At 47.6% G+C, this 21,032-nt stretch overlaps 1 protein-coding gene across 1 annotated transcript in view; it reads right to left on the reverse strand.

Moving 5' to 3' along the window:
* LOC115472221 (CDK5 regulatory subunit-associated protein 2-like) overlaps positions 1–21,032 on the reverse strand; it is a gene marked incomplete in the record, with an annotated part of 793,551 nt that overhangs the window by 41,128 nt on the left and 731,391 nt on the right. The window contains 1 exon segment of the mRNA XM_030206415.1: positions 11,818–11,933. Within this exon segment, the coding sequence (XP_030062275.1) occupies positions 11,818–11,933 (116 nt within the window).

The following is a 21,032-nucleotide window of genomic DNA, read 5'->3' on the forward strand; positions in this document are numbered from 1 at the left end:
TCAAACAGAGAGAGAAAGAGAGTGAGAGAAAGAGAAAATTTTCATGTCCAAAATGAAGCACAGTCATAGATCAACCTACATGTACTTTCTCTTTCTAAAACGTCCACTATTTTACATGTAACATCAACTTATATGGCTGGTTCTAACTGCCCACTTTGGACGTAATTTTATAAAACCTTTTCCACTTGTAAAGCCTGTTTAACACACAAAGAAAAGGCTTTAAAAAAAAACTGTGCATTGGGACAAAAATAGCTGCAGCAAAATCAAAAGGCTCAGTTATAAATTTAAAAAATTGTAAGTCCCAACTGAGACACTCACACCTAAGAGGGCTGTGGAGCCATGCCAAAATTACAGGACTTTATAATTATCATTTTTTCTTATTTTTTATTTATGGTTTATATGTATTTAAGTTTTGGTTTTTTTTCATATTTAAATTTTTATTATGTCTTTAAATAAACAGTATAAAACATCCATTTCAACTTCTAACCAGTCTCAAGTTTTAGAAAATGCACAAAATGTCCCAACAGGTTTATATCCTTACAGGTCTTAGGAACAATGTCTATTAGATTAATTATTAAATCAACAACATGGGTTCATCCTTTCCTCTATATACCCCTACGAAACTACCTTTAAGCAAACATTCCACTGTATTCCAAACTGTTTATAACTGCCTATCTTCTATCCTAAAAAGAAAAACACATGTACTAGTATTGCATCCCAATTGTCCCTCTTCCCCGCCCCCCCCAATCCCCCCCAACCCCTATATCCCCCCCCCCCCTTCCCTCCTTAGGGCTTAATTTTCCCCAGGCTACTCAGCAGTCGAGACCAACTCCGCCTTCGTCTCAATTCTCCATCTCGGCGATATGCCGTGAGACGTTCCATATTTATAAGTGATTCCAACCTGTTCTTCCAATCACCCATTGATGGCGGGTCAGGAGTTCGCCACCCACGTGCTATAAGGCATTTTGCCACGGCCAGCCCCCATCGAAGTAACTTGCTCCGTTCCCAGGAGTCGCCCTCATTGTACAGTCCCAACAAACACGCTTGAGGACTACACACTAGGGACTCCCCCGTCATTTTTACTACATTTTTCATCACTGCCTGCCAAAATACTCCCAATCTGGGGCAGAACCACCAGATATGTATAAAAGATCCCTTCCTCTGCCTACACCTCCAACAAAGATCAGAAGCATTGGGAAACATGCGTTTTAGTCTCTCCGGTGTATAATACCACCTGGTCAAGACTTTGAATGCATTTTCTTGTACCAAAGCACATGTTGACGCTTTTTGTACCTCTCTGCAAATCTTCTCCCATTCCTGCTCATCAAAGCTACAACCCAAGTCCTTTTCCCACGCCGCCTGAAACCCATAAGGGGCAGGGTCGTTACCCCTCATAAATTTATATAGCACTGATATGTGCCTAGGTACTTTCTGTAACAACCCCCACAAATTCTCCAGACTCTCTCTCTCCTGTGGGTTCTCTCCCTTCCACCCCCTTGTCCCCAAATAGGACTTAATCTGTAAATATGAGAAGAAATCCTCATTTGAGAGCCCATACTTGTCCCTCAACTCCTCAAAATTTTTAACTCTACCTCCCAGTAATACATCTCGGAAACTCACGAGGCCTAAGTGCTCCCACCGCTTGAAGACCCCACTCTCCCTCCCCGCTCTGAAACTCGGTTCCCATCGTATCTCTGCCCTTGTGGATACGCCCTTACCCTGTCCCATCTGAGCCCGGAAATCTCTCCGTCCCCAAAAGATGTCTAAGATAAGGGTTTTCTATCCCCTCCAACACCCTCCCTGCTCCCTCAGTAGTCCATAATAATGATTTTAATGCTCTTTGTGGGAAATAGGATTGCTCCACTTGACCCGCTGGTTTTAACCTATCTCGTTCCCATTCCGCAACCATCTTAATTTGCGCTGCCATATAATACCACTCGATCCGTGGCACTGCCCTTCCCCCCCTTTCTGACTCACCCCACATCACTCTGCCTGCCAAACGTGGATGTTTATCTCCCCATACAAATTGTAAAACCTGTCTTTGTAGTTGTCTTAATTTTTGTCTGGGGACTGCAACAGGTAAACACTGAAAGAGGAATAATAGCCTGGGCAACACATTCATTTTTATCACTGATATTTTCCCCCACCAGGATAACCACATCCCCTTCCACCTAGAGAGGTCCATCCTAATCTTATCCACTGTCCTCCCATAATTGAGATTGTATATCCTACTCAAATCTTTAGGGATCTGAACCCCCAGATATCTAATGTGAGACTTAGCCCACTTAAAACCGAACAGCCGTTCCAAGTGGGCTTCTTCTTCCTGGGAGACAGATACCCCCATCCCTTCACTCTTATCCATGTTTACCCGCAACCCCGCAAATTGCTCATACTCCCCCAACACCTCTACCACCACCCTCAGCGTAGTCTCTGGCTCCCTCGCATAGAGTAATAGGTCGTCTGCATAAAGCGACAAACGATGTTCTCTCCGTCCCGTCACTATACCCCGATATTCGGGGTGAGTTTGCAAAAGCTCTGCCAAGGGCTCTACATATAAGGCAAATAATAATGGCGACAGGGGACATCCCTGTCTTGTCCCTCTGCCTATTGGGAAAAAGGAAGTGTATTGGCCATTGACGCACAGGCAGGCCCTGGGCGAGGCATATAACGCCATGACCCACTTGCAAAAATTTTCCCCGAGGCCCATTCTTTGCATCACGGCCTTCAGAAATTCCCATTCGATCCTGTCGAAGGCCTTCTCCGCATCAACTGCCAAAAACACCACCCCTGGACATCTATGTTGCGCCTCCCACTGTAAATGTAATGTACGACGTATATTATCTCCCACCTGTCGGCCCGGGATAAATCCCGACTGGTCGTCTCCTATCAATTTCTGTAAGACCCCCCCAGCCTATTGGCCAAAACCTTGGCCAATATCTTGACATCAATATTTAAGAGGGAAATGGGTCTGTAAGAACCACACAATGTAGGATCCTTACCTGGTTTGGGCAATAAGGAAATACCTGCCTCCATCATTGAGTTTGAAAATCCCCCCCCCCCCCCTCTAATATTCCATTCCCTAGTCTAAGAAGCCGGGGCCCAAGTTCTTCTATAAAGCACTTATAAAACCGGGCTGTATACCCATCCAATCCCGGGGCTTTCCTGTTCGGTAGATTCTTAATGACCCTCTGCACCTCTCCCAGTCTGAGCGGCTCTCCCAAACGGGCCTTTTTGGCCTCATTTAAACATTTCAATTCTATCTTGTCAAGATATTGGACAATTTCCCCCATTGTCTTACTCCCCTCCTTTTTGTATAACTCCTTATAATAGGCCTCAAAGCTCCCCGCAATATCAGTATCAGTATGATGCCATCCACCTTTACCATCCCTCAATTGTTGAATCAGCGCCTTGGATCTTCTAGCTCTTAACATCCGAGCCAAATAGGCTCCTGCCTTATTGGCAAATTCAAAGGTCTGCTGTTTCAGTCTGGCTCGCATATAATTTATTTCAATCATCTGCCACTGAGCCAGTGCTCCCCTTATCCTTTTAAGTTCCTCTCCCAACTGTTGCGTGGGACGCTGCTTGTGTTGCTTTTCCACCTTGATCAGTCGCGTTCGCAACTCTAATAACTGTTGCCCCCGCTCTCTCTTCTTCCTCGCCCCCCACTTTATCAACACTCCTCTAATTACTGCTTTCATTGCATCCCAGAGCGTCTCATCCTTAACCTCCCCATTATCATTAAATTGATAGAAGTCCTGCATTGTTTGTCTAATTTCCTCCCGTACCACTTCATCCCCCAATAAGGTGTAATTTAACTTCCACACCCCTCTTCCCGACTTGCCTCCCAGTCCCTTAAGCTTTATCCAGATGGGCGCATGGTCGGAGACATGGCATGGTTCAATTTCGGCTGCTTCTACCATGGGCCAGCTATTTCGATGAACCCATAAGCTATCCAGTCTCGCATAGGTCTGAGCCGCATGTGAGAAATGTGTGTAATTTCTCTGTGTCCCATGCATTAATCTCCAGCAGTCAATCACCTCGTTTTCTTTCAAAAATCGCTTCATAGCCTTACGCCCAACACTCCCCACTTGCCCCGTGCCCTTTGACGAGTGGTCCAGCACTATATCCGGAACCAGGTTAAAGTCCCCTCCTATAATAACCTGACCTCTGATGAACCCCTGTATTTCCTTCATCAGGTTGTCGAAAAATTGCCTCTGATCTTCATTGGGTGCATACAGATTGAGAAGTGTGATCTCCCTACCTTGCCACAGTCCCCTGATACCCAAGCATCTGCCACTCGAGTCCCGAAATTCCTCCTGTATTATCAACCCACAATTGTGCTTCACCAATATCGCCACTCCTCCTACTCTCCTGTTCTCTTTACCCTGGTGGACCAGGACTTCTCGATATGGCCTGCGGCGCAACAAATGTGCGTCTCTTGGTCTTAAGTGTGTTTCCTGAAGCATCGTGATCTCCCATTTTAATCTATTCAGCTCTTTGAATACTCGACTGCGTTTCCCCTGGTTGTTAAGTCCATTCACATTCCATGAACCTACCACGACCCTCCCTCTGTCCCCCCTCCCCCTCCCACCTTACCATTCCCCTTTCCCTTATCCCCACCCTCCCTACCCATCCCCCCACCCTTTGCCGATCTCTGTTGTACAAGATCAGCCATTGAGGAACAAGTACGTAACCGCCCAGAGGCATGGATCTGTATAATGAGATCAACCACCCTCTGCTCACCACAACCCCCCCCCCCCCCCCCTCCGGGCATAACACTTTAACATTCCCAACTTACAATGTCAGTTATAGCAATCCCCAAAGTACTATCAAAACACTGTATCAGATCAAAGGCTCCACTGACTAATAATAGTAGTAAAAAAAAAAAAGGAAGGGGGGGGGGGGGGGGAAAGAGAGAGGGAAGGGGAGAAAAGGCAGGAGAGGACCCGGAAGCGGATCCCCCGGCCTGGGTTTAACCAACTGCAACTTGTTCCCCAGGCATTACTTAGTTGATTACCAGTCATCTCTCTCTTCAAGATACAGCCTGTGGCCCCCCCCCCCACCCCCCCAATCTGGCTGGAGCCCCCGATTGCAAGTCGTTCATATCTTCCCATCAGCCTGAGTTCAACCAAGCACAGTATGTTCTCAGGCAAGTCTTAGCTGTTTGTCAGTCATCTCGCTCTCAAAAGGTGCAGAATGTAGTCTCCATTCGCCCTCCAGCTTATTCTTTTCCAGTCTGGTTGGCATCTCTGCTCGTAAGCCTTTCATAGCCTCCCAGCGCCACCCTTTTTACCAACCGCCTGCCTGGTTAGTCAATACCAGACCTGATCAGACCTCAAGCTAGTAGTTTATCCCCTTTTTTCCCGTGTTCCACTACAACCTGCCATGCAGAGTCTCTCCTTGGTGCTGCTTCTTCTCTTGATTCCCGGGTCTGTGCAGGTATGTCCTTGCATCCCATAGAACGTAGTGCCGCCCATGCTTCCGTCACTGTTGTAACTTTGCGGGATTTTCCTTCCACTGTAATCCACACCGCAAAGGGGAAAAGCCATCTGTATCTGATCCCCCTAGCTCTCATGAATCCGGTGACCTCTCTAAAGCTCCCTCGTTTTTGCAGCGTGACGCAAGCCAGGTCCTGGAAAACCCCTATCTTATAAGTTTTCCATTCAAATTCTTTACTCAGCCGTGCTTTCCTCAGAATTTGCTCTTTTATAGGAAAGTCCAGGAAACAGGCCACCACATCTCTTGGATTCGAATCTCTCCGCGGCCCCGCCACATGATGGGCCCTTTGTATTCGGATCTCAGGGGAAGAAGCCACCGAATCTGAGGCCAGTATATGTTGGCAAAGTTCCCGAACTACAGCCTCACAGTTATTAAAAAGGTCCAGCTCGGGGATCCCCTTAAAGCGTAAATTATTGCGGCGGGACCTGTTCTCGAGATCCTCCACTTGTTCTCTGAGCTGCTTCAATTCCTCCTGTTCCACAAACACTAGTTTTTTAACTGACTCCAGTTCTGACCGCATGGTCCCCATTCCCTCCTCCACCTCACCTATACGGGATCCTAATTCCGAAATTTCCGCTCGTACATCTTTAAGGGCACTTTGGACGTCCTTTCTGACTCCCGCAAACTCTGCCTTCAAATCTTTCAGCAGCCCAGCCACAGCCGCCGGCAGCATGCTCACTTCCTCCGGGCTGTCCTCCATTCGCTCTGCATGTTCCGGGGATTCCATTACCGGCGCCATTTTCTTTCCCCGCAGCTCCGAACCCTCCTTCCCCTTGCTCGCCATCCCGTTTCGTTCTGGTGTGAATCGGAACTGCTCCAGCGATTTTTTGGGCGGCATAGCCCGGGACCTGCGCTCCAATGCGTTTGCTGCAGTCCTCTCTCCAGTAGGGTAAGTTTTTCAGCGCTTTTTCACATCAGCCCCTTCGGAGCTCCACGATCACACCACCATCTTGGGCCGTGACCTATTTAAGTTTGTTTTTATATGATTATGCGTGTTGGTTGTAAGTCGCCCAGAATTGTAGATGGTGCGGATTAGAAGATCTTTTTAAATAAATGGAACATTAAGGGCAAAAACTAAGAAAAAATCTGTGAAACAAAAGATAAGGTTCTGGGTACTCACGCCGAAAAAAATATGCCTTCTCAGCTCCGTGGAAAAATACAGACTGCTAGGGATAGTTGGGGATTCGAAAGGCTTATAGAAAGTCAGAACGCTGGGCAGCGTCCATACTACATAAAAACATAAGAACATAAGCACCGCCATATTGGGAAAAGACCAAGGGTCCATCAAGCCCAGCATCCTGTCTCCGACAGTGGCCAATCCAGGCTTCAAGAACCTGGCAAAACCCATTAAAAAAAATGTAATAATGTTCAATGGACTTTTCCCTGAGGAATCTGTCCAAACCCCCTTTAAACTCCGTAAGGCCAGCTGCTGTCACTACATTTTCCGGCAACGAGTTCCAGAGTCTAACTACACGCTGAGTAAAGAAAAACTTTCTCCTGTTTGTTTTAAAATCTGCCATATTCTAGCTTCATCTTGTGTCCCCTGGTTCTATTGTTGTTTGAAAATGTAAACAAATGCTTCACATCTGTCCGCTCTACTCCGCTCATTATTGTGTAGACTTCTATCATATCTCCCCTCAGCCGCCTTTTCTCCAAGCTGGAGCCCTAACCTTCTCAGTCTTTCCTCATAAGGAAGTTGTTCCATCCCTTTTATCATTTTCATCGCCCTTCTCTGCACCTTCTCCAATTCCTTTATATCTTTTTTGAGATGCGGCGACCAGAATTGGAAACAATATTCGAGGTGCAGGTGCACCATGGAGCGATACAACAGCATTATAACATCCTCGTGTTTGTTTTCCATCCCTTTCCTAATAATACCCAACATTCTGCGTGCTTTCTTAGCCCCTGCAGCACACTGAGCAGAAGTTTTTAACGTCTTAGCCACGATGACTCCCAGATTCCTTTCTAGGTCTGTGACTCCTAACGCAGAACCTTGCATGACATAGCTGTAATTCGGGTTCCTCTTACCCACATGCATCACTTTGCACTTGTCAGCATTGAACTTCATCTGCCACTTGGACGCCCAATCCCCCAGTCTCGTGAGGTCCTCCTGTAATCTTTCACACTCCTCCTGTGACTTGACGACCCTGAATAATTTAGTGTCATCTGCGAATTTAATTACCTCACTAGTTATCCCCATCTCTAGGTCATTTATAAATATGTTAAAAAGCAGCGGTCCCAGCACAGACCCCTGCGGGACCCCACTAACTACCCTTCTCCATTGAGAATACTGACCATTCAATCCTACTCTCTGCTTCCTATCTTTCAACCAGTTCCTAATCCATAGTAATACCCTACCTTCGATCCTATGACTCTCCAGTTTCCTCTGGAGTCTTTCATGAGGCACTTATTTTTTATTTTTATTTGTACCCCGCGCTTTCCCACTCATGGCAGGCTCAAACGCCTTTTGAAAATCCAGATACACAATACCCACCGGCTCCCCATTGTCCACATGTTTGTTCACCCCCTCAAAAAAATGCAGTAGATTGGTGAGGCAAGACTTCCCTTCACTAAATCCATGTTGACTAGGTCTCATCAGCTGGACTATATTGTATGAGGTCACCCAACTGTGATAAGTGATGTCCTGCTTGTCCTTGGAGAAAGAGTGCACCTACTTGTATGCAATCTGCATGTAGACATTCTTGGAGGTTATAGTTTGGGTAGAACAGATATGGTGTTCTATTCGGAGCAGGTGAAAATGTGTGTGGTATTAAAGCTGGTTCTAGGAACCTATAAAAGTACATAATTGCCTATGCTGCCTGCAGGCACAAATGTATGTTTATGTGTGCTCCAAATTTCTCTCATATTCATTGGCAGAGATCCCAAAGAAAGATCTCTAACTGTGCAAAAATGATCTTTCATTTGAGAGTGCTTCCTGGACTTTTTTTTTTTTTTTTTAACCAAACAGGTTATCCCTCAGACAGGAAGCATCCATTACTCTGTCATGAAGATTCTCTCTAAGCCCTTAGGCTTTTAACCAGGCTGTGTGATGCACCAAGATATCTGCCGCTGTTGTTCTAGCTATGGTGCCATACAAATAATAAGTATAAGATTCTTGAAGGTTAAAAATTAAGATTGGCAACCTGTAGAACAATAATGATCTTCCAGCTACTGATAGTGCTGATATTGCTGATAGTGTAACATCTGCAATTTATGAGCTATAATCTTAAGATTTAGCATAGAACTTTGATAAACTTTCTTTCCTTTAGAGTCCTACTGTCTTTCCCAGGAGGACCACATACATGGCGCCCTGGATATTTTGCTTCACTTTAGTGCTGTTTCAGATACTACAGAATGGTAGGGAAGCTGGTGTTGATCATGATGAGGTACTAGGAATATTTTTTGTCTATATTCTAGAAACGTCAAAGTGGGCTGGATGCAGATAGGGGTTTTCCATACGAATAACTGAAGTTCCTGGAAACGCTGATAGAGCTACAACCTCTTTAGTTGCAGCGCAAGATTGAAGAATGGATCTACAGTCTTTTTCACTAGCTGGGGTTTGGGATGGTCCCAGAGGAAGAGCTTTGAAAATTTTCTAAACAAATTTCAGATAAGAAAATTCTTCTGGCAGATCTGGTTCTCCCTGCCCCGGAGGAGATAGAGAAGGATTTGCACTAGCTGTAATATTTTCTATGAGGTGCTGGGGATGGCAGCGCTTTGAGATGAGTATCCACTCTCTGTCAGAGAGGACTGTAGTAGGCAAAAGGTTGGTTGGGGAGAAGGGGAATACTGACAGCTCACTTGTGACTGGAACAGGCCCACGTGGTTAGATAGATGTGGTAGAGATGGTGAAGATTCCGATGCCTGAACAATGGTGGTGCTATCTTGGACAAAGCGTTTAAGGAGTTGAATTAGAGCCATTTTTGCCTCAAGCTGAAAAGTAGTTTGGGGACCTCTGGGGTCACTGGGCTGAACAGGGGCATATTATTACTATTATGAGAGATTTATTGTTTAGGAGGAAGATCCACTTCCAAAGAAGAGTGTTATGATTTAGAGGTGCCTTAGAGGGGCATAATTGAACAAAAACATCTATCTCCATGGGCGTTTATCTCCGAGAACGGGTCCGTGAAGGGGCGGACTGAACCATATTTTCGAAAAAAATAGACGTCCATGTTTTATTCGACAATTTGTGAGCTGGGCGTTTTTGTTTTTCAGTGATAATGGAAAATGAAAGCGCCCAGCTCAAAAACGAATAAATCCAAGGCATTTGTTCGTGGGAGGGGCCAGGAGTCGTAGTGCACTGGTCCCCCTCTCATGCCAGGACACCAACCGGGCACCCTAGGGGGCACTTTTACAAAAAAAAAAAAAAAAAGGTAAAAGAGCTCCCAGGTGCATAGCACCCTTCCCTTGTGTGTTGAGCCCCCCAAATCCCCCTCAAAACCCACTGCCCACAAGTCTACACCATTACTATAGCCCTAAGGGGTGAAGGGGGGCACCTACATGTGGGTACAGTGGGTTTGGGGGGCGGTTTGGAGGGCTCCCATTTACTAGCACAAGTGTAACAGGTGGTTGGGGGGGGGGGGGATGAGCCTGGGTCCACCTGCCTGAAGTCCACTGCACCCCCTAATAACTGCTCCAGTGACCTGCATACTGCTGCCAGGGAGGTGGGTATGACATTTGAGGGTGAAAATAAAAAGTTGTGAAACGGCATATTTTGTGGTGGGAGGGGGTTTGTGACCACTGGGGGAGTCAGGGGAGGTCATCCCCGATTCCCTCCAGTGGTCATCTGGTCATTTAGGGCACTTTTTGTGGCCTTATTCGTGGAAAAACAGGGTCCAGGAAAAGTGCCCTAAATTCTCGCTAAAAACGCATATTTTTCTTCCATTATCGGCGAAAGGCGCCCATCTCTGATCGCCCGATAACCACGCCCCAGTTCCGCCTTCACCACGCCTTCGACACGCCCCCATCAACTTTGTCCGCATCCGCGACGGAGTGCAGTTGAAAATGTCCAAATTCGGCTTTCAATTATACTGCTTTATTCGTTTTTGTGAGATAAACGTCTATCTCCCGATTTGGGTTGCAATATAGGCGTTTTTCTTTTTCAATTATAAGCTGGTTAGTGGCATAGTGCCCCATGTTTTACTGCTGGTGACAGTTTCTTATCATTTGGGTATTGAAAGCTAAGCAGCCTTTACTTTTTTTTTTTTTTTTGTACTTGCTAGCACTTTGCTTACTCACATTGATGCAATCAGCCCACAGCTGAGAAGATGGGAAGTCACTAATTACCGCTGAGGGTGGAACATAGTCCCAGTTCGGTGGGCCTTGCCCTCACACTGAAAGCAAGATAACAGCTTACTGACTGGTATTTTTGTTTACCCCTCTAAAGTATCCTGCAGCTTCTGGTGCTAGTATCTAAAGGGAGAAGTGAGGAGGGAAGATGTCAGTTCAGACATGATGTGAAAAAGAAAATGAAAGTAAAAGTTTCCATGTACTGAATGCTATTGATTGGGGAGGATCAATAAAACAATAAAATCCAGTTGAGAAAAGATTAGTGAGTGAACTGAGGAACACACAGAAGAGCTCCCAAATATGTCCATGGATGAACAAAAACTGAAGAGAGGAGGGCACCATGGGAATCCCTGTACATGGTCAGAGGAGTCTAATTTTAGATTTCTCTGCAGTCGTGTAGCTACGGGTGGGAAAAGGCCCACCCAGCAGCAGCACCTCACATCAATATCTCTCCTCCTCCGCGGTGTCTTGAGATCTGCCTGCCTGTCACTGAACCCCACCCCTCCATGGTCTTACAGGCATCCCTGGCACCTGCAGTGATTCATTATTGCCGCCTGCACCAGCCATGCAGGCTTTCATCGGCCGGGTCCCGCCCTCGCTTTCATCATTTCCTGTCTGGCGGGAACCAGCCAATGGAAGCCTGCAGAGCCCGCACAGGCAGCAATAACTGAATCACTGCAGGCGCCAGGGATGCCTGTAAGGTACACCAGGGAGGGACAGGGTTCAAAGATGGGCAGTTAGATGCTGAGATGCTGCAGAAGAGGACAGATGTTGATTTGGGGTTAGGTGAAATAAATGTATAATTTCAATATCTCGGGGGGGGGGGGGGGGGGGGGGGGGCTATGGAGTGCCGTGCCGTGGAAGGGCCCTTCCAAAATACTGGGTTTGGTACACCACTGCTTCTCCAAGATGAGAAGAGATTCAGCAGACAAGCCCTATGTCGGATGGTCATCTTGGTGTGTGTCTGCATTCCCCTGATTGTCTGCAAAGAAAATGAAGTTCTTATAAATCCCTGAAAGAAATTCATACCTTTTTCTGAAGTTCTTGCAATGACTGCTTTTCTGTTTCTTCATTTATTTGACTATGGTCTCGAAGACAAATACTCATATAAGATGTCTGGTCACCACAAAATGAGAATGTATCACCTGCCCAAGAACAAACAAAAGAAAGACACAAAGGCAGGACTGTTATATAATTCTCGAAGAACTGCTAGCATAGCTATATAAAATATGTAAGGTCAATAACCATCTGAGAATTTTGATATCAATAGCCCATAAACCATTTCAGAAAGTATTAAAAATAAACTTCCCACAGGCAATGCAAAAATTATAGAACTGTATGTATAATCTTCAATGTGAATGGAAGAATGAAACAAACCACATCTGTTCAAGTACATAACAAAGTAAGCAATTAATGGCACCGTGAAGGCATAACATTGGTCTATTTTTTTTGTATCACTATCAAAAAAGAAAGAGGCCAATCCCTTAAGGAAAGGCCGATCACAACTGAGCTGAGGGCAAGCGAGGGTTAATGCAGGAGGAAGGTTAAGGGAGGGAGGAAGGGGGGAGGCTAGGGAGCAAGGAAAGGTAAAGGGGGAGGAGAATAATAGGGGGATATAAGGGTGGGGGTGCAAGCAGGGTTGCGTCATTGCCAGAGAAGAAGGCTTGGTGAGCGGAGCTGAAACGTACCTGGTTACAGTCGGAAGCAGACTCGCTGTTCTTATCCTAGCAGGCAGTGCTCCGTTTTTTCCTGGCAGAGGTTGTGTGGGCTTGGTGATAGGCTGTGCAGGCCATTGTTTCGGTGGTGTATTCCCGAGGAGAAGATCTTGAAGGAGTTATCGGTTAGTATATATATATAAAAAAAAGGAAAACCGGCTGTCCTGATTCGAGAGCACGCAGCCTGAGGGGATGGGGATGGGGGCGATGGCGCGCTGGGGGTACGGTGTTGGGCTGCGGGGTTAGCGCTGCAGCTCTGTGTTTGTTTTCCTTTGGGGCTGGGGGCTATTGCCGTTGTAGGCTATGCCGCGACGCCGGGATGTATGGCTCAATTTGGGGCCATTTGGTCGGGCGCATCTGACCCGAGGTTTGCGAGGGCTACCGGCGCGCAGGGGACAGAGGACTTTTCCGGGTCAGGCATGAGCATGGCGTTCCCACCGGGGAGGTCGCTGGCGCATGTTTGGTGGGGGATGGGGTGTGTTTGGCTGTTCCTCCGCCGGCGTTCGTGCACCCTTTCGCCGGCGCCTAACCGGCGTCGATGAGAATTCGGGTCTACACGAAGTAGACCATTTGGATAGCTCACGGGGTAGCATGGGATATTGAGTTGGGCGCCTAGGGCTCGGTTATAGGCCATAGGGCTTTGCGCCAAATTTCCCGATGAGAGGGACGTAGTGCGCATTTTTTCCTTGTGCAGGGGGGCGTGGTGATGAGCGGGGGGGCGGAGCTGATGACGCGCGTATGACGCCGTCACTGATGTGTTGTTGTAGTGGGATTTGTTTCCATGTTCAGGGCAGGCTGCAATGCCGCTATTGGCCTGCAGATGGCATTCTTACCTCAAAGTTGGATTTATTTGGGAGGCAAAGGGAGACTGTTTTCTTTCAAGGTAGGTTTTGCTGGCATGTGACAAGAGCTGCAGGTTTTTTTCAGGATCCTTCTTAATACTACTCATATCACCCAGTTATAGCGCTACCCGATACGCGCAGTGGTATAGTGGATGTGCAGGGTGTTTTTATGGTCTTTTCGTTTCGGTGGGGTATTGCTGGGGGGGGGGGGGGGGTGGATATTGGGAATGCATATGGGCATATTTTTCGCTATTTATGCCTGTACTCATTATTCTTTATGTTAGTGTTGTTTTCGTAGGTATGCCCTCGCGGCGTGGAGCAAAGCGATGTGCTCGGGTTCCATCTGTGGCAGTACCGAAGACTTCAAGGGCTACTTGCAGCTCTAAGCAGCCCCGGGCCGCTGGAGGCAGGACGCCATCAGCGCTGGAGACAGGCCACACGGCGTCTGAGATGGATGCTCTTATGACGGAGCTCCGCAGGCAGATTGAGCAGCATGGCTTAGCATCTGTGACTCAGCAACTGCAGACTATGGGAAGGGGGACTTCGGCCGCTCCCATATCTGTGCCTCAGCAGGGGCAGCCCGGAGGAGCAGCGCCGTCCGCAGTATCAGCGGCGGTTCCCCTGGGGCCAGCCGGTGAGTCCCCTGATCCTACACCTTCACATGTCACGCAGGGCTCGTCCATGGAGGAAGTGATTAGGAGGGTATTAGCTGAGTATGAGGCGCGGCCCGGGCCCAGTGTGCCCCCAGTGGTTCGGGAGGCTGCTTCTGAAGGCCAGCCTGCCTCGACCTTAGGGGACTCAACCTTAGTGGGGGTTCCTCAGGGGGCGACGGCGGTAGCAGACTCTATTATTAGAGAGGGTGTGGTTAACCCGCGTAGTGATGTGGTGTGTGAAGTGTTTACGTTGTCTAGATGTGTATCTAAGACCATGAAGGAGAAGATTTGGAAGCGGGAATACATTGATATAGTTTCCCTCCTTTTGCGGGAGACGGAAGATGACAGTAGCACGCTGCAAGACAAGTTGATTATGCTGTTTGCGGGAGATAGGAGACCTCGGATATTCCGGTCCCTTACAAATTGGGTATCCGCGTTTCATATATTTATGTCAGTTGTGGTGGAGCGGGATCCTTCCTTGAGCCCGTACTTGATACGATATATGGACTCCATCATGAAAGCCCACCGCCGTTATGGGGGGTGGGCTTGGCTCAATTATGACATCAGGTTCCGCAAGAGCATGGCCGATGACCCTACTACTGGCAGCATAGGGTGGTGGACCTATGGCTGGAAGAGATGGTGGCGAATAGGCCTTTTTCCCAAGAGAGAGGATATAGTTTTTGGGACACCACGGGACATAGACCAGGACAATCCTTTCTACAGTCTGGGCAGCCTTTTCTCCAGTCAGGGCAGTCCTTTCCCCAGTCCGGGGCTGGGTGGAAGCAATCCAATTGGCAAGGGGGAAGAGGGGTTTGTAGACAGTTCAATGGGGGCCAGTGTACATGGCACCCATGTAAATTTCGCCACGCCTGTGCTAACTGCGGCGGTGGACATTCGGCCCAGCAGTGTAGACTGGCAAAAGACAGACGAGGCCAGTCTTTCCAGCCGGCTCAGTTCGCTGACGGAGCTGGCGCCGTCTCCCATTAGGCTGGAAGCGATGTCGCATTGGCTGGCGCAGTACACGAATAGGGTGAGCGCGGCTGCGATTGTGAAGGGTTTTCAGTATGGGTATTCCATTCCTTTTCAAGGGCCTTTGCTTCAATCTATTGTTTGTTCCCGGAACTCCAAATCCATTGACACTTACCATCAGGTTGAATTGGAAAAAACAGGGAAGGAACTGCGCCTAGGTAGGGTAGTGGGCCCTTTTTCTTCATCTTTTCCTGCGATGATTATTTCCCCCATCGGAATCATCCCAAAAAAGGATCCGGGCAAATTCTGGCTTATTCACAACCTTTCTTACCCTTTGGGAAGGTCGGTGAATGACTTTATTGACCCGGAGGACTGTTCAGTGCAGTACACTTCCGTGGATCAGGCCATCCGGATCATTAGGGATCATGGCCCGGGGGCACATCTGGCTAAGGCTGACATTGAGTTGGTCTTTCGATTGCTGCCCATTTGCCCGGATTCTTTTCATCTCTTGGGTTTTAGTTTCGATGGTAATTTCTATTTTGATAGGTGCATGCCGATGGGATGCTCTGTTTCCTGCGCCTACTTTGAGCAGTTCAGCACGTTTGTGCATTGGGTGGTCGAGCAGGTCGCCCCCGGTGGGGCCCTTGTCCATTACCTGGATGATTTTTTATGTGTTGGACGAGATGCTCGGCACTGTGCACTTATGTTGCGGACTTTTTCAGAGGTGGCGGGACAATTTGGCATTCCATTGGCGGCTGACAAAACTGTTGGTCCTTCCCAGGTGTTGATATTTTTGGGAATTGAGCTGGATGTACAGGGTCAATATTCTAGGCTTCCCGAGGAGAAGATCGTGAAATTGTTGGCGGCTGTCCGGCAAATGCAGCAGCTTAGAAAAACCACGCTGAAACAATTTCAGGAACTACTGGGGCTGTTATGTTATGCTACTCGGGTTATTCCCATGGGACGTGTTTTTGCCCGGAAATTGGCAATGGCAACTAAAGGGGTGTTGCGGGCACATTATCATATCCGGGTCACTAGGGAGATTAAGGCTGACCTGGGGGTCTGGGAGACTTTCCTGACGCGTTTCAATGGCATTTCTTTTTGGCATGATGCCCCTACGACAGCGTCGGCACTGCATTTGTTTACGGATGCTGCTGGAGGGGAAGGCTTTGGTATCTATTTTCAGGGAGCTTGATGTGCAGCTCGCTGGCCTCAGCTATGGGTGGAGTCTGGGACTACGAGGGATATTACCTTCTTGGAGCTTTTCCCCATCATGGCGACCTTTCACATCTGAGGTAAGGCTTTAGCGAATCAGACTATTGTATTCCATTCGGACAACATGGCGGTGGTTGAGGCTATCAATAGACTGTCTGCTCATACTGTGTGCACCGTTAACTTGCTTAGGGAAATTGTCTTGCAGTGCTTGTGTTTGAATGTGGTGGTTAGGGCTCAGCATGTGCCGGGCAGAGAAAATGTTTTAGCTGATGCTTTGTCGCGTTTTCAGTTCTCAGATTTCAGAGCTCGCGCTCCGATGGCCGACCCCAGACCGACATCAGTCCCGGACAGCGTGTGGCGATTTGGCCCGTAGAAGTGTGGGACCTGCTGCTCCAGTCTCTTTCTGAGTCTACGCGGAGAAGATATCTGGCTGCAATCACCTCTTTCCTCAACACCATGCGGGAGTTAGGCATTGGGGAGGTCTTTAGTGTTGATGCCATTGTCCAGTTTGTACTTTTCTCCCGAGCGCAAGGAATTAGTAAAACCCGGGTCACGGTGACATTGGCTAGTATCAGTTTCTTTTCCAAGGCCTTGGGGGTGGGGAATCCGACCCGACAGTTTGTGGTTACTAGACTCTTACGGGGATGGAGCAGGGAAGAGAGCCAGACGGTAGATTGGAGGCATCCAATTACAAGAGGTGAGCTACTTCTGTTGTTCGGTGCAGCAGCTCACGTATGTAGTAGCCCCTACGAAGTGTGCCTCTTTCGTGCTGCATTTTTCTTGGCTTTTTATGGGGCGTTGAGAGTGAGTGAGCTGGTAGCTAGGTCCACTTTGGCCCCCCCTATAATGGGTCTGCTGCTGTGGGTTGTCACCTTGTACGGGTCCTCTCTACAGTTAGTCATCCGAAAATCCAAGACGGATCAGATGTCAAGGGGGTTACGTTTCTCTTTGCAACAACAGGGGGATGATAGCACATGCCCAGTGGGGACTATGAAGGACTATTTAGAACTCCGCCCGCCGGGTGGTTCTTGGCTACTGGTTCACGAAAATGGGGCACCTCTCACCCGTTTTCAGTTTACACGGGTTCTCTCTTTGTGCGTGCAGCTGGCGGGTTTGCCTCCGAGGTGTTTCAGTTCGCATTCCTTCCGGATAGGGGCGGCCACAGCGGCGGCCGCTCAAGGGCTCCCGGAGCAGCAAATCATGCAGATAGGTCGCTGGAAGTCTAAAGCGTACAAAACTTACATTCGACCTCACTTTACCGGGAGATCCACATGTTAAGTTTATGCTTATAGCTACCCCCACCACCACCACACACACACAAAAAAATTTATCCTGTTTCTGCTTCTGTCGCTGTCCTGTCCTTTTTCACTGCTAATTAACATTTGCTTCGCCTATTTGCAGGTGGCCTGGAGGTCAGGCGAAGGATTTGGATATGCGGCCACTCCTTTGTTTATTGGGCTCGTAGGAGGGCAGCTATTCGACCAGCCGAGGAGAACTTGGGTTTCTACTGTGGGCAGGTTTCTATCACCTGGCTGGGGTTCAGAGGCATGCGATGGGCGCAGCTCCTGCCCACCCTGTTATGGCGGTTCCAGTCTCAGCCTGCTCCGCACGTTTTGATCTTGCATCTGGGTGGGAATGATTTGGGCCAGGTTAATGGGATCCTCCTGTTGAAGACTATGCAGCAGGACCTGTTACAGTTAGCGTGTATATGTCCCCAGTTACGGTTGGTGTGGTCTGCTATTATCCCGCGCAGGGTCTGGAGGGGGGAGCGTTCGCATGTGGCAGTGGAACGAACGAGGAGGAAGATTAACAGGTGTATGGCCAGGTTTATGCCCGGTTTGAAGGGGCATGTACTTACCCATAGCCTTATTACGGAATCTTGTGAGGGCTTATACAGACCAGATGGGGTTCATTTGTCGGATATCGGGCTTGACATCCTTAATTCCGATTGGCAGGATTATATTGAAGCCAGGATGGGGTTCCATACTTGCTAATGGTGTGTCTGGGCCATTAAGTGGGCTAGGCCACAGCCAGGCTGGACTGGGGAGCCCACGGTAAACGAGGCTTCATTACCATGGGCAGTGGCGGTTAGTAGCGATGATTATCCTGGGACTCTGGCGGGTACACAGCAAGTGAGTGCATAAGAGTGTTATATTGATGAATAATTGCCCAAATGTTAATTGCAATACAAAGTTAATGTTATGCCTGAATGTGGGCAGGTTTTAAAGTATTTCAGTGGAATATGGATTGTCTTCTGGCTTGGACGGCCAGGAGGCCATGAACTTACCGGGGTCTATCCTTAGACGGGATACACCCTAGGCATCGGGTGCTATAAGTGAAGCACAGATAGGCGGTGGGTATGCTTGTACGGCACCCCCGGAAGTGTATTTGGGCGCAATGTGAAGTAAGCTGTGTACCCCAGGAGATGGAGTTGATAAGTTGTAAGAAGTTATTTATGATTGAAACATGTTAAGTGACATTATGTTTTATAGAATGTTAAGTGCCTGGCTGCGGCCATAATAAATTCCAAATTTAGTTGAAAATAATGGCTCATGGGTGTTATTGGGGTTCATGGGGGATATAGAGAGTGAATGCCGAATGCTCCAGTTGAGCAACATAGGAAGATGTGTCAACAATTTTAATCTTATCATACTTATTATATGAACATGATCATCCAGAGCTTATCACCAATTAACATACAAAGGCTGTCTTCCAGTTCAGGGACATAGATAGGTATTCACATGGGCTACTTTTAATACATGTTATTTTATTGTTAGCTCAAGTTATTAGTAACTATAGGGCCCTTTTACTAAAGCTTAGCGCATGCTAACTGATATTAGTAGGTGCTAAACACCGGGCATCCAATTTTATACCTAAGGATCAGCACAGGGCCCCTATGTCTCATTGTATATAAAGGGACCTGTGCTAAAATAGCATGAGTTAGTAGTAAAATAACATCTTAAGAGTAAGCTCATGTTGATAGCTATACCTCTTAGTGTTATAGTGCAAGCATTATTCAATGTGTGCTCAAATAAGTTTGAAATGTATTCCATTTGAGCTTCTATTGGATTATGTCTGTTTAAAATATGAGGATAGATTTACTAATGTACATTAATATGTATTAATTCACATTAATTATTATTATTATTAGCATTTGTATAGTGCTACCAGACGCAAGCAGCGCTGAACACCTGACATAGAGAGACAGTCCCTGCTCAATAGAGCTTACAATCTACAATAATACAGACAGACAAGACAATTAAGGGCGAGGGTTAATTAATCGCAGCTTCTCCATTTTCAGTATGAATCTAATCATTTTCATAATGTCAGTGTCAGTCTATCAATAGTAACATAGTAGATGACGGCAGAAAAAGACCTGCATGGTCCATCCAGTCTGCCCAACAAGATAAACTCATATGTGCTACTTTTTATGTATACCTTACCTTGATTTGTACCTGTCCTTTTCAGGGCACAGACCATATGTCTGCCCAGCACTATCCCCCGCCTCCCAACCACCAGCCCTGCCTCCCAACCACCAGCCCTGCCTCCCACCACCGCTTCTGGCACAGACCGTATAAGTCTGCCCAGCACTATCCTTGCCTCCCAACCACCAGTCCCGCCTCCCACCACCGGCTCTGGCACCGACCGTATAAGTCTGCCCAGCACCATCCCCGCCTCCCGCCACCGGCTCTGCCACCCAATCTCGGCTAAGCTCCTTAGGATCCATTCCTTCTGAACAGGATTCCTTTATGTTTATCCCACGCATGAACATGATGCTCTGCAATAGCAAGTACTTTCATGAGCCCTGCAAGAAGAGGACTGCACTGAAGCACTGAACTGAACCACCTCCATCTGAAGCAGACTTCCTGTTAGAGGGGGTAGGACACTGAAGCATGTGCATGTACCCACAGGACCCATGCAGCACTTCATTTGAGCTCGGGTCAGATGAGGGAGGGGGTAGGGGAGGACTCAGCAACAGGCCAGGGAGATGAGATAAGATGCTGGTCAACTGGGAGGGTAGAGGGAAAGGGATGATGCTGGCAAACATGGATGGCATAGGGAGAGAAAGAGGAGAAACTGAACTACAGGGGGTGGGGGGGGGGGGGGGGGAAGGAGAACAGAATTCTATAACATGGCACCTACCATAGGTGCTAGTTAAGATGACTCTTTCAGGCCTATTTTATAAAGAAAATTAGGTGCAAGTGGCTTAAAATATGTATAAATGTAAGGCATGAACTATACTTAATCAAAACCTCGGGTGCTGATACGCAATAATATCTATCAATCCTCACAGTATCCGCTGCTTCAAAATGACGTCCAATAAATATCAGCATGTTTTTGAAGAACTGAAATGCGTTGTATTACAAAGTATTCACGTTACCAGCCGGGGCGGAGACCAACAGAGATTCCTGATACAGCAGGAACAAAAAATGGATTTTCAAATTAGGTTCCCTTAACCCTGTAGGTTTAAACACCCGTGTGGAATGGTGTCATTTTTTCTAAGTCCCTGATTGGGTGGTTCATGACAGTAGTCAGGTGACTAGAAGCGCGTTGAGAAGCTGTGCTGTTCTCCTCTTCAAGTACTGTGTTCAATTCAATTTATTTTGCTAATTCACCTTTGCTAGTCCCTTTGTATTTACTGCATGTGAGAATGTTTAACTATCAATGACAGTATGCATCTCTCTACAGTGTGATACCGAGACCCTGAAGCAGCCTTGAGAAATGCTGGCCATCGTCGGCTCGGCACAAGATTCCAGAGAGAGATCATAGTAAATTACCGGTTGGGGCAACGCGGTCTAGGAGCACACATATGAAAGATAAGTGCCAGTGCTCATAAAATTACCTGAGGT

This window comes from Microcaecilia unicolor, chromosome 6, assembly GCF_901765095.1.
Source record: "Microcaecilia unicolor chromosome 6, aMicUni1.1, whole genome shotgun sequence".
NCBI classification, from domain to species: Eukaryota; Metazoa; Chordata; class Amphibia; order Gymnophiona; family Siphonopidae; genus Microcaecilia; species Microcaecilia unicolor.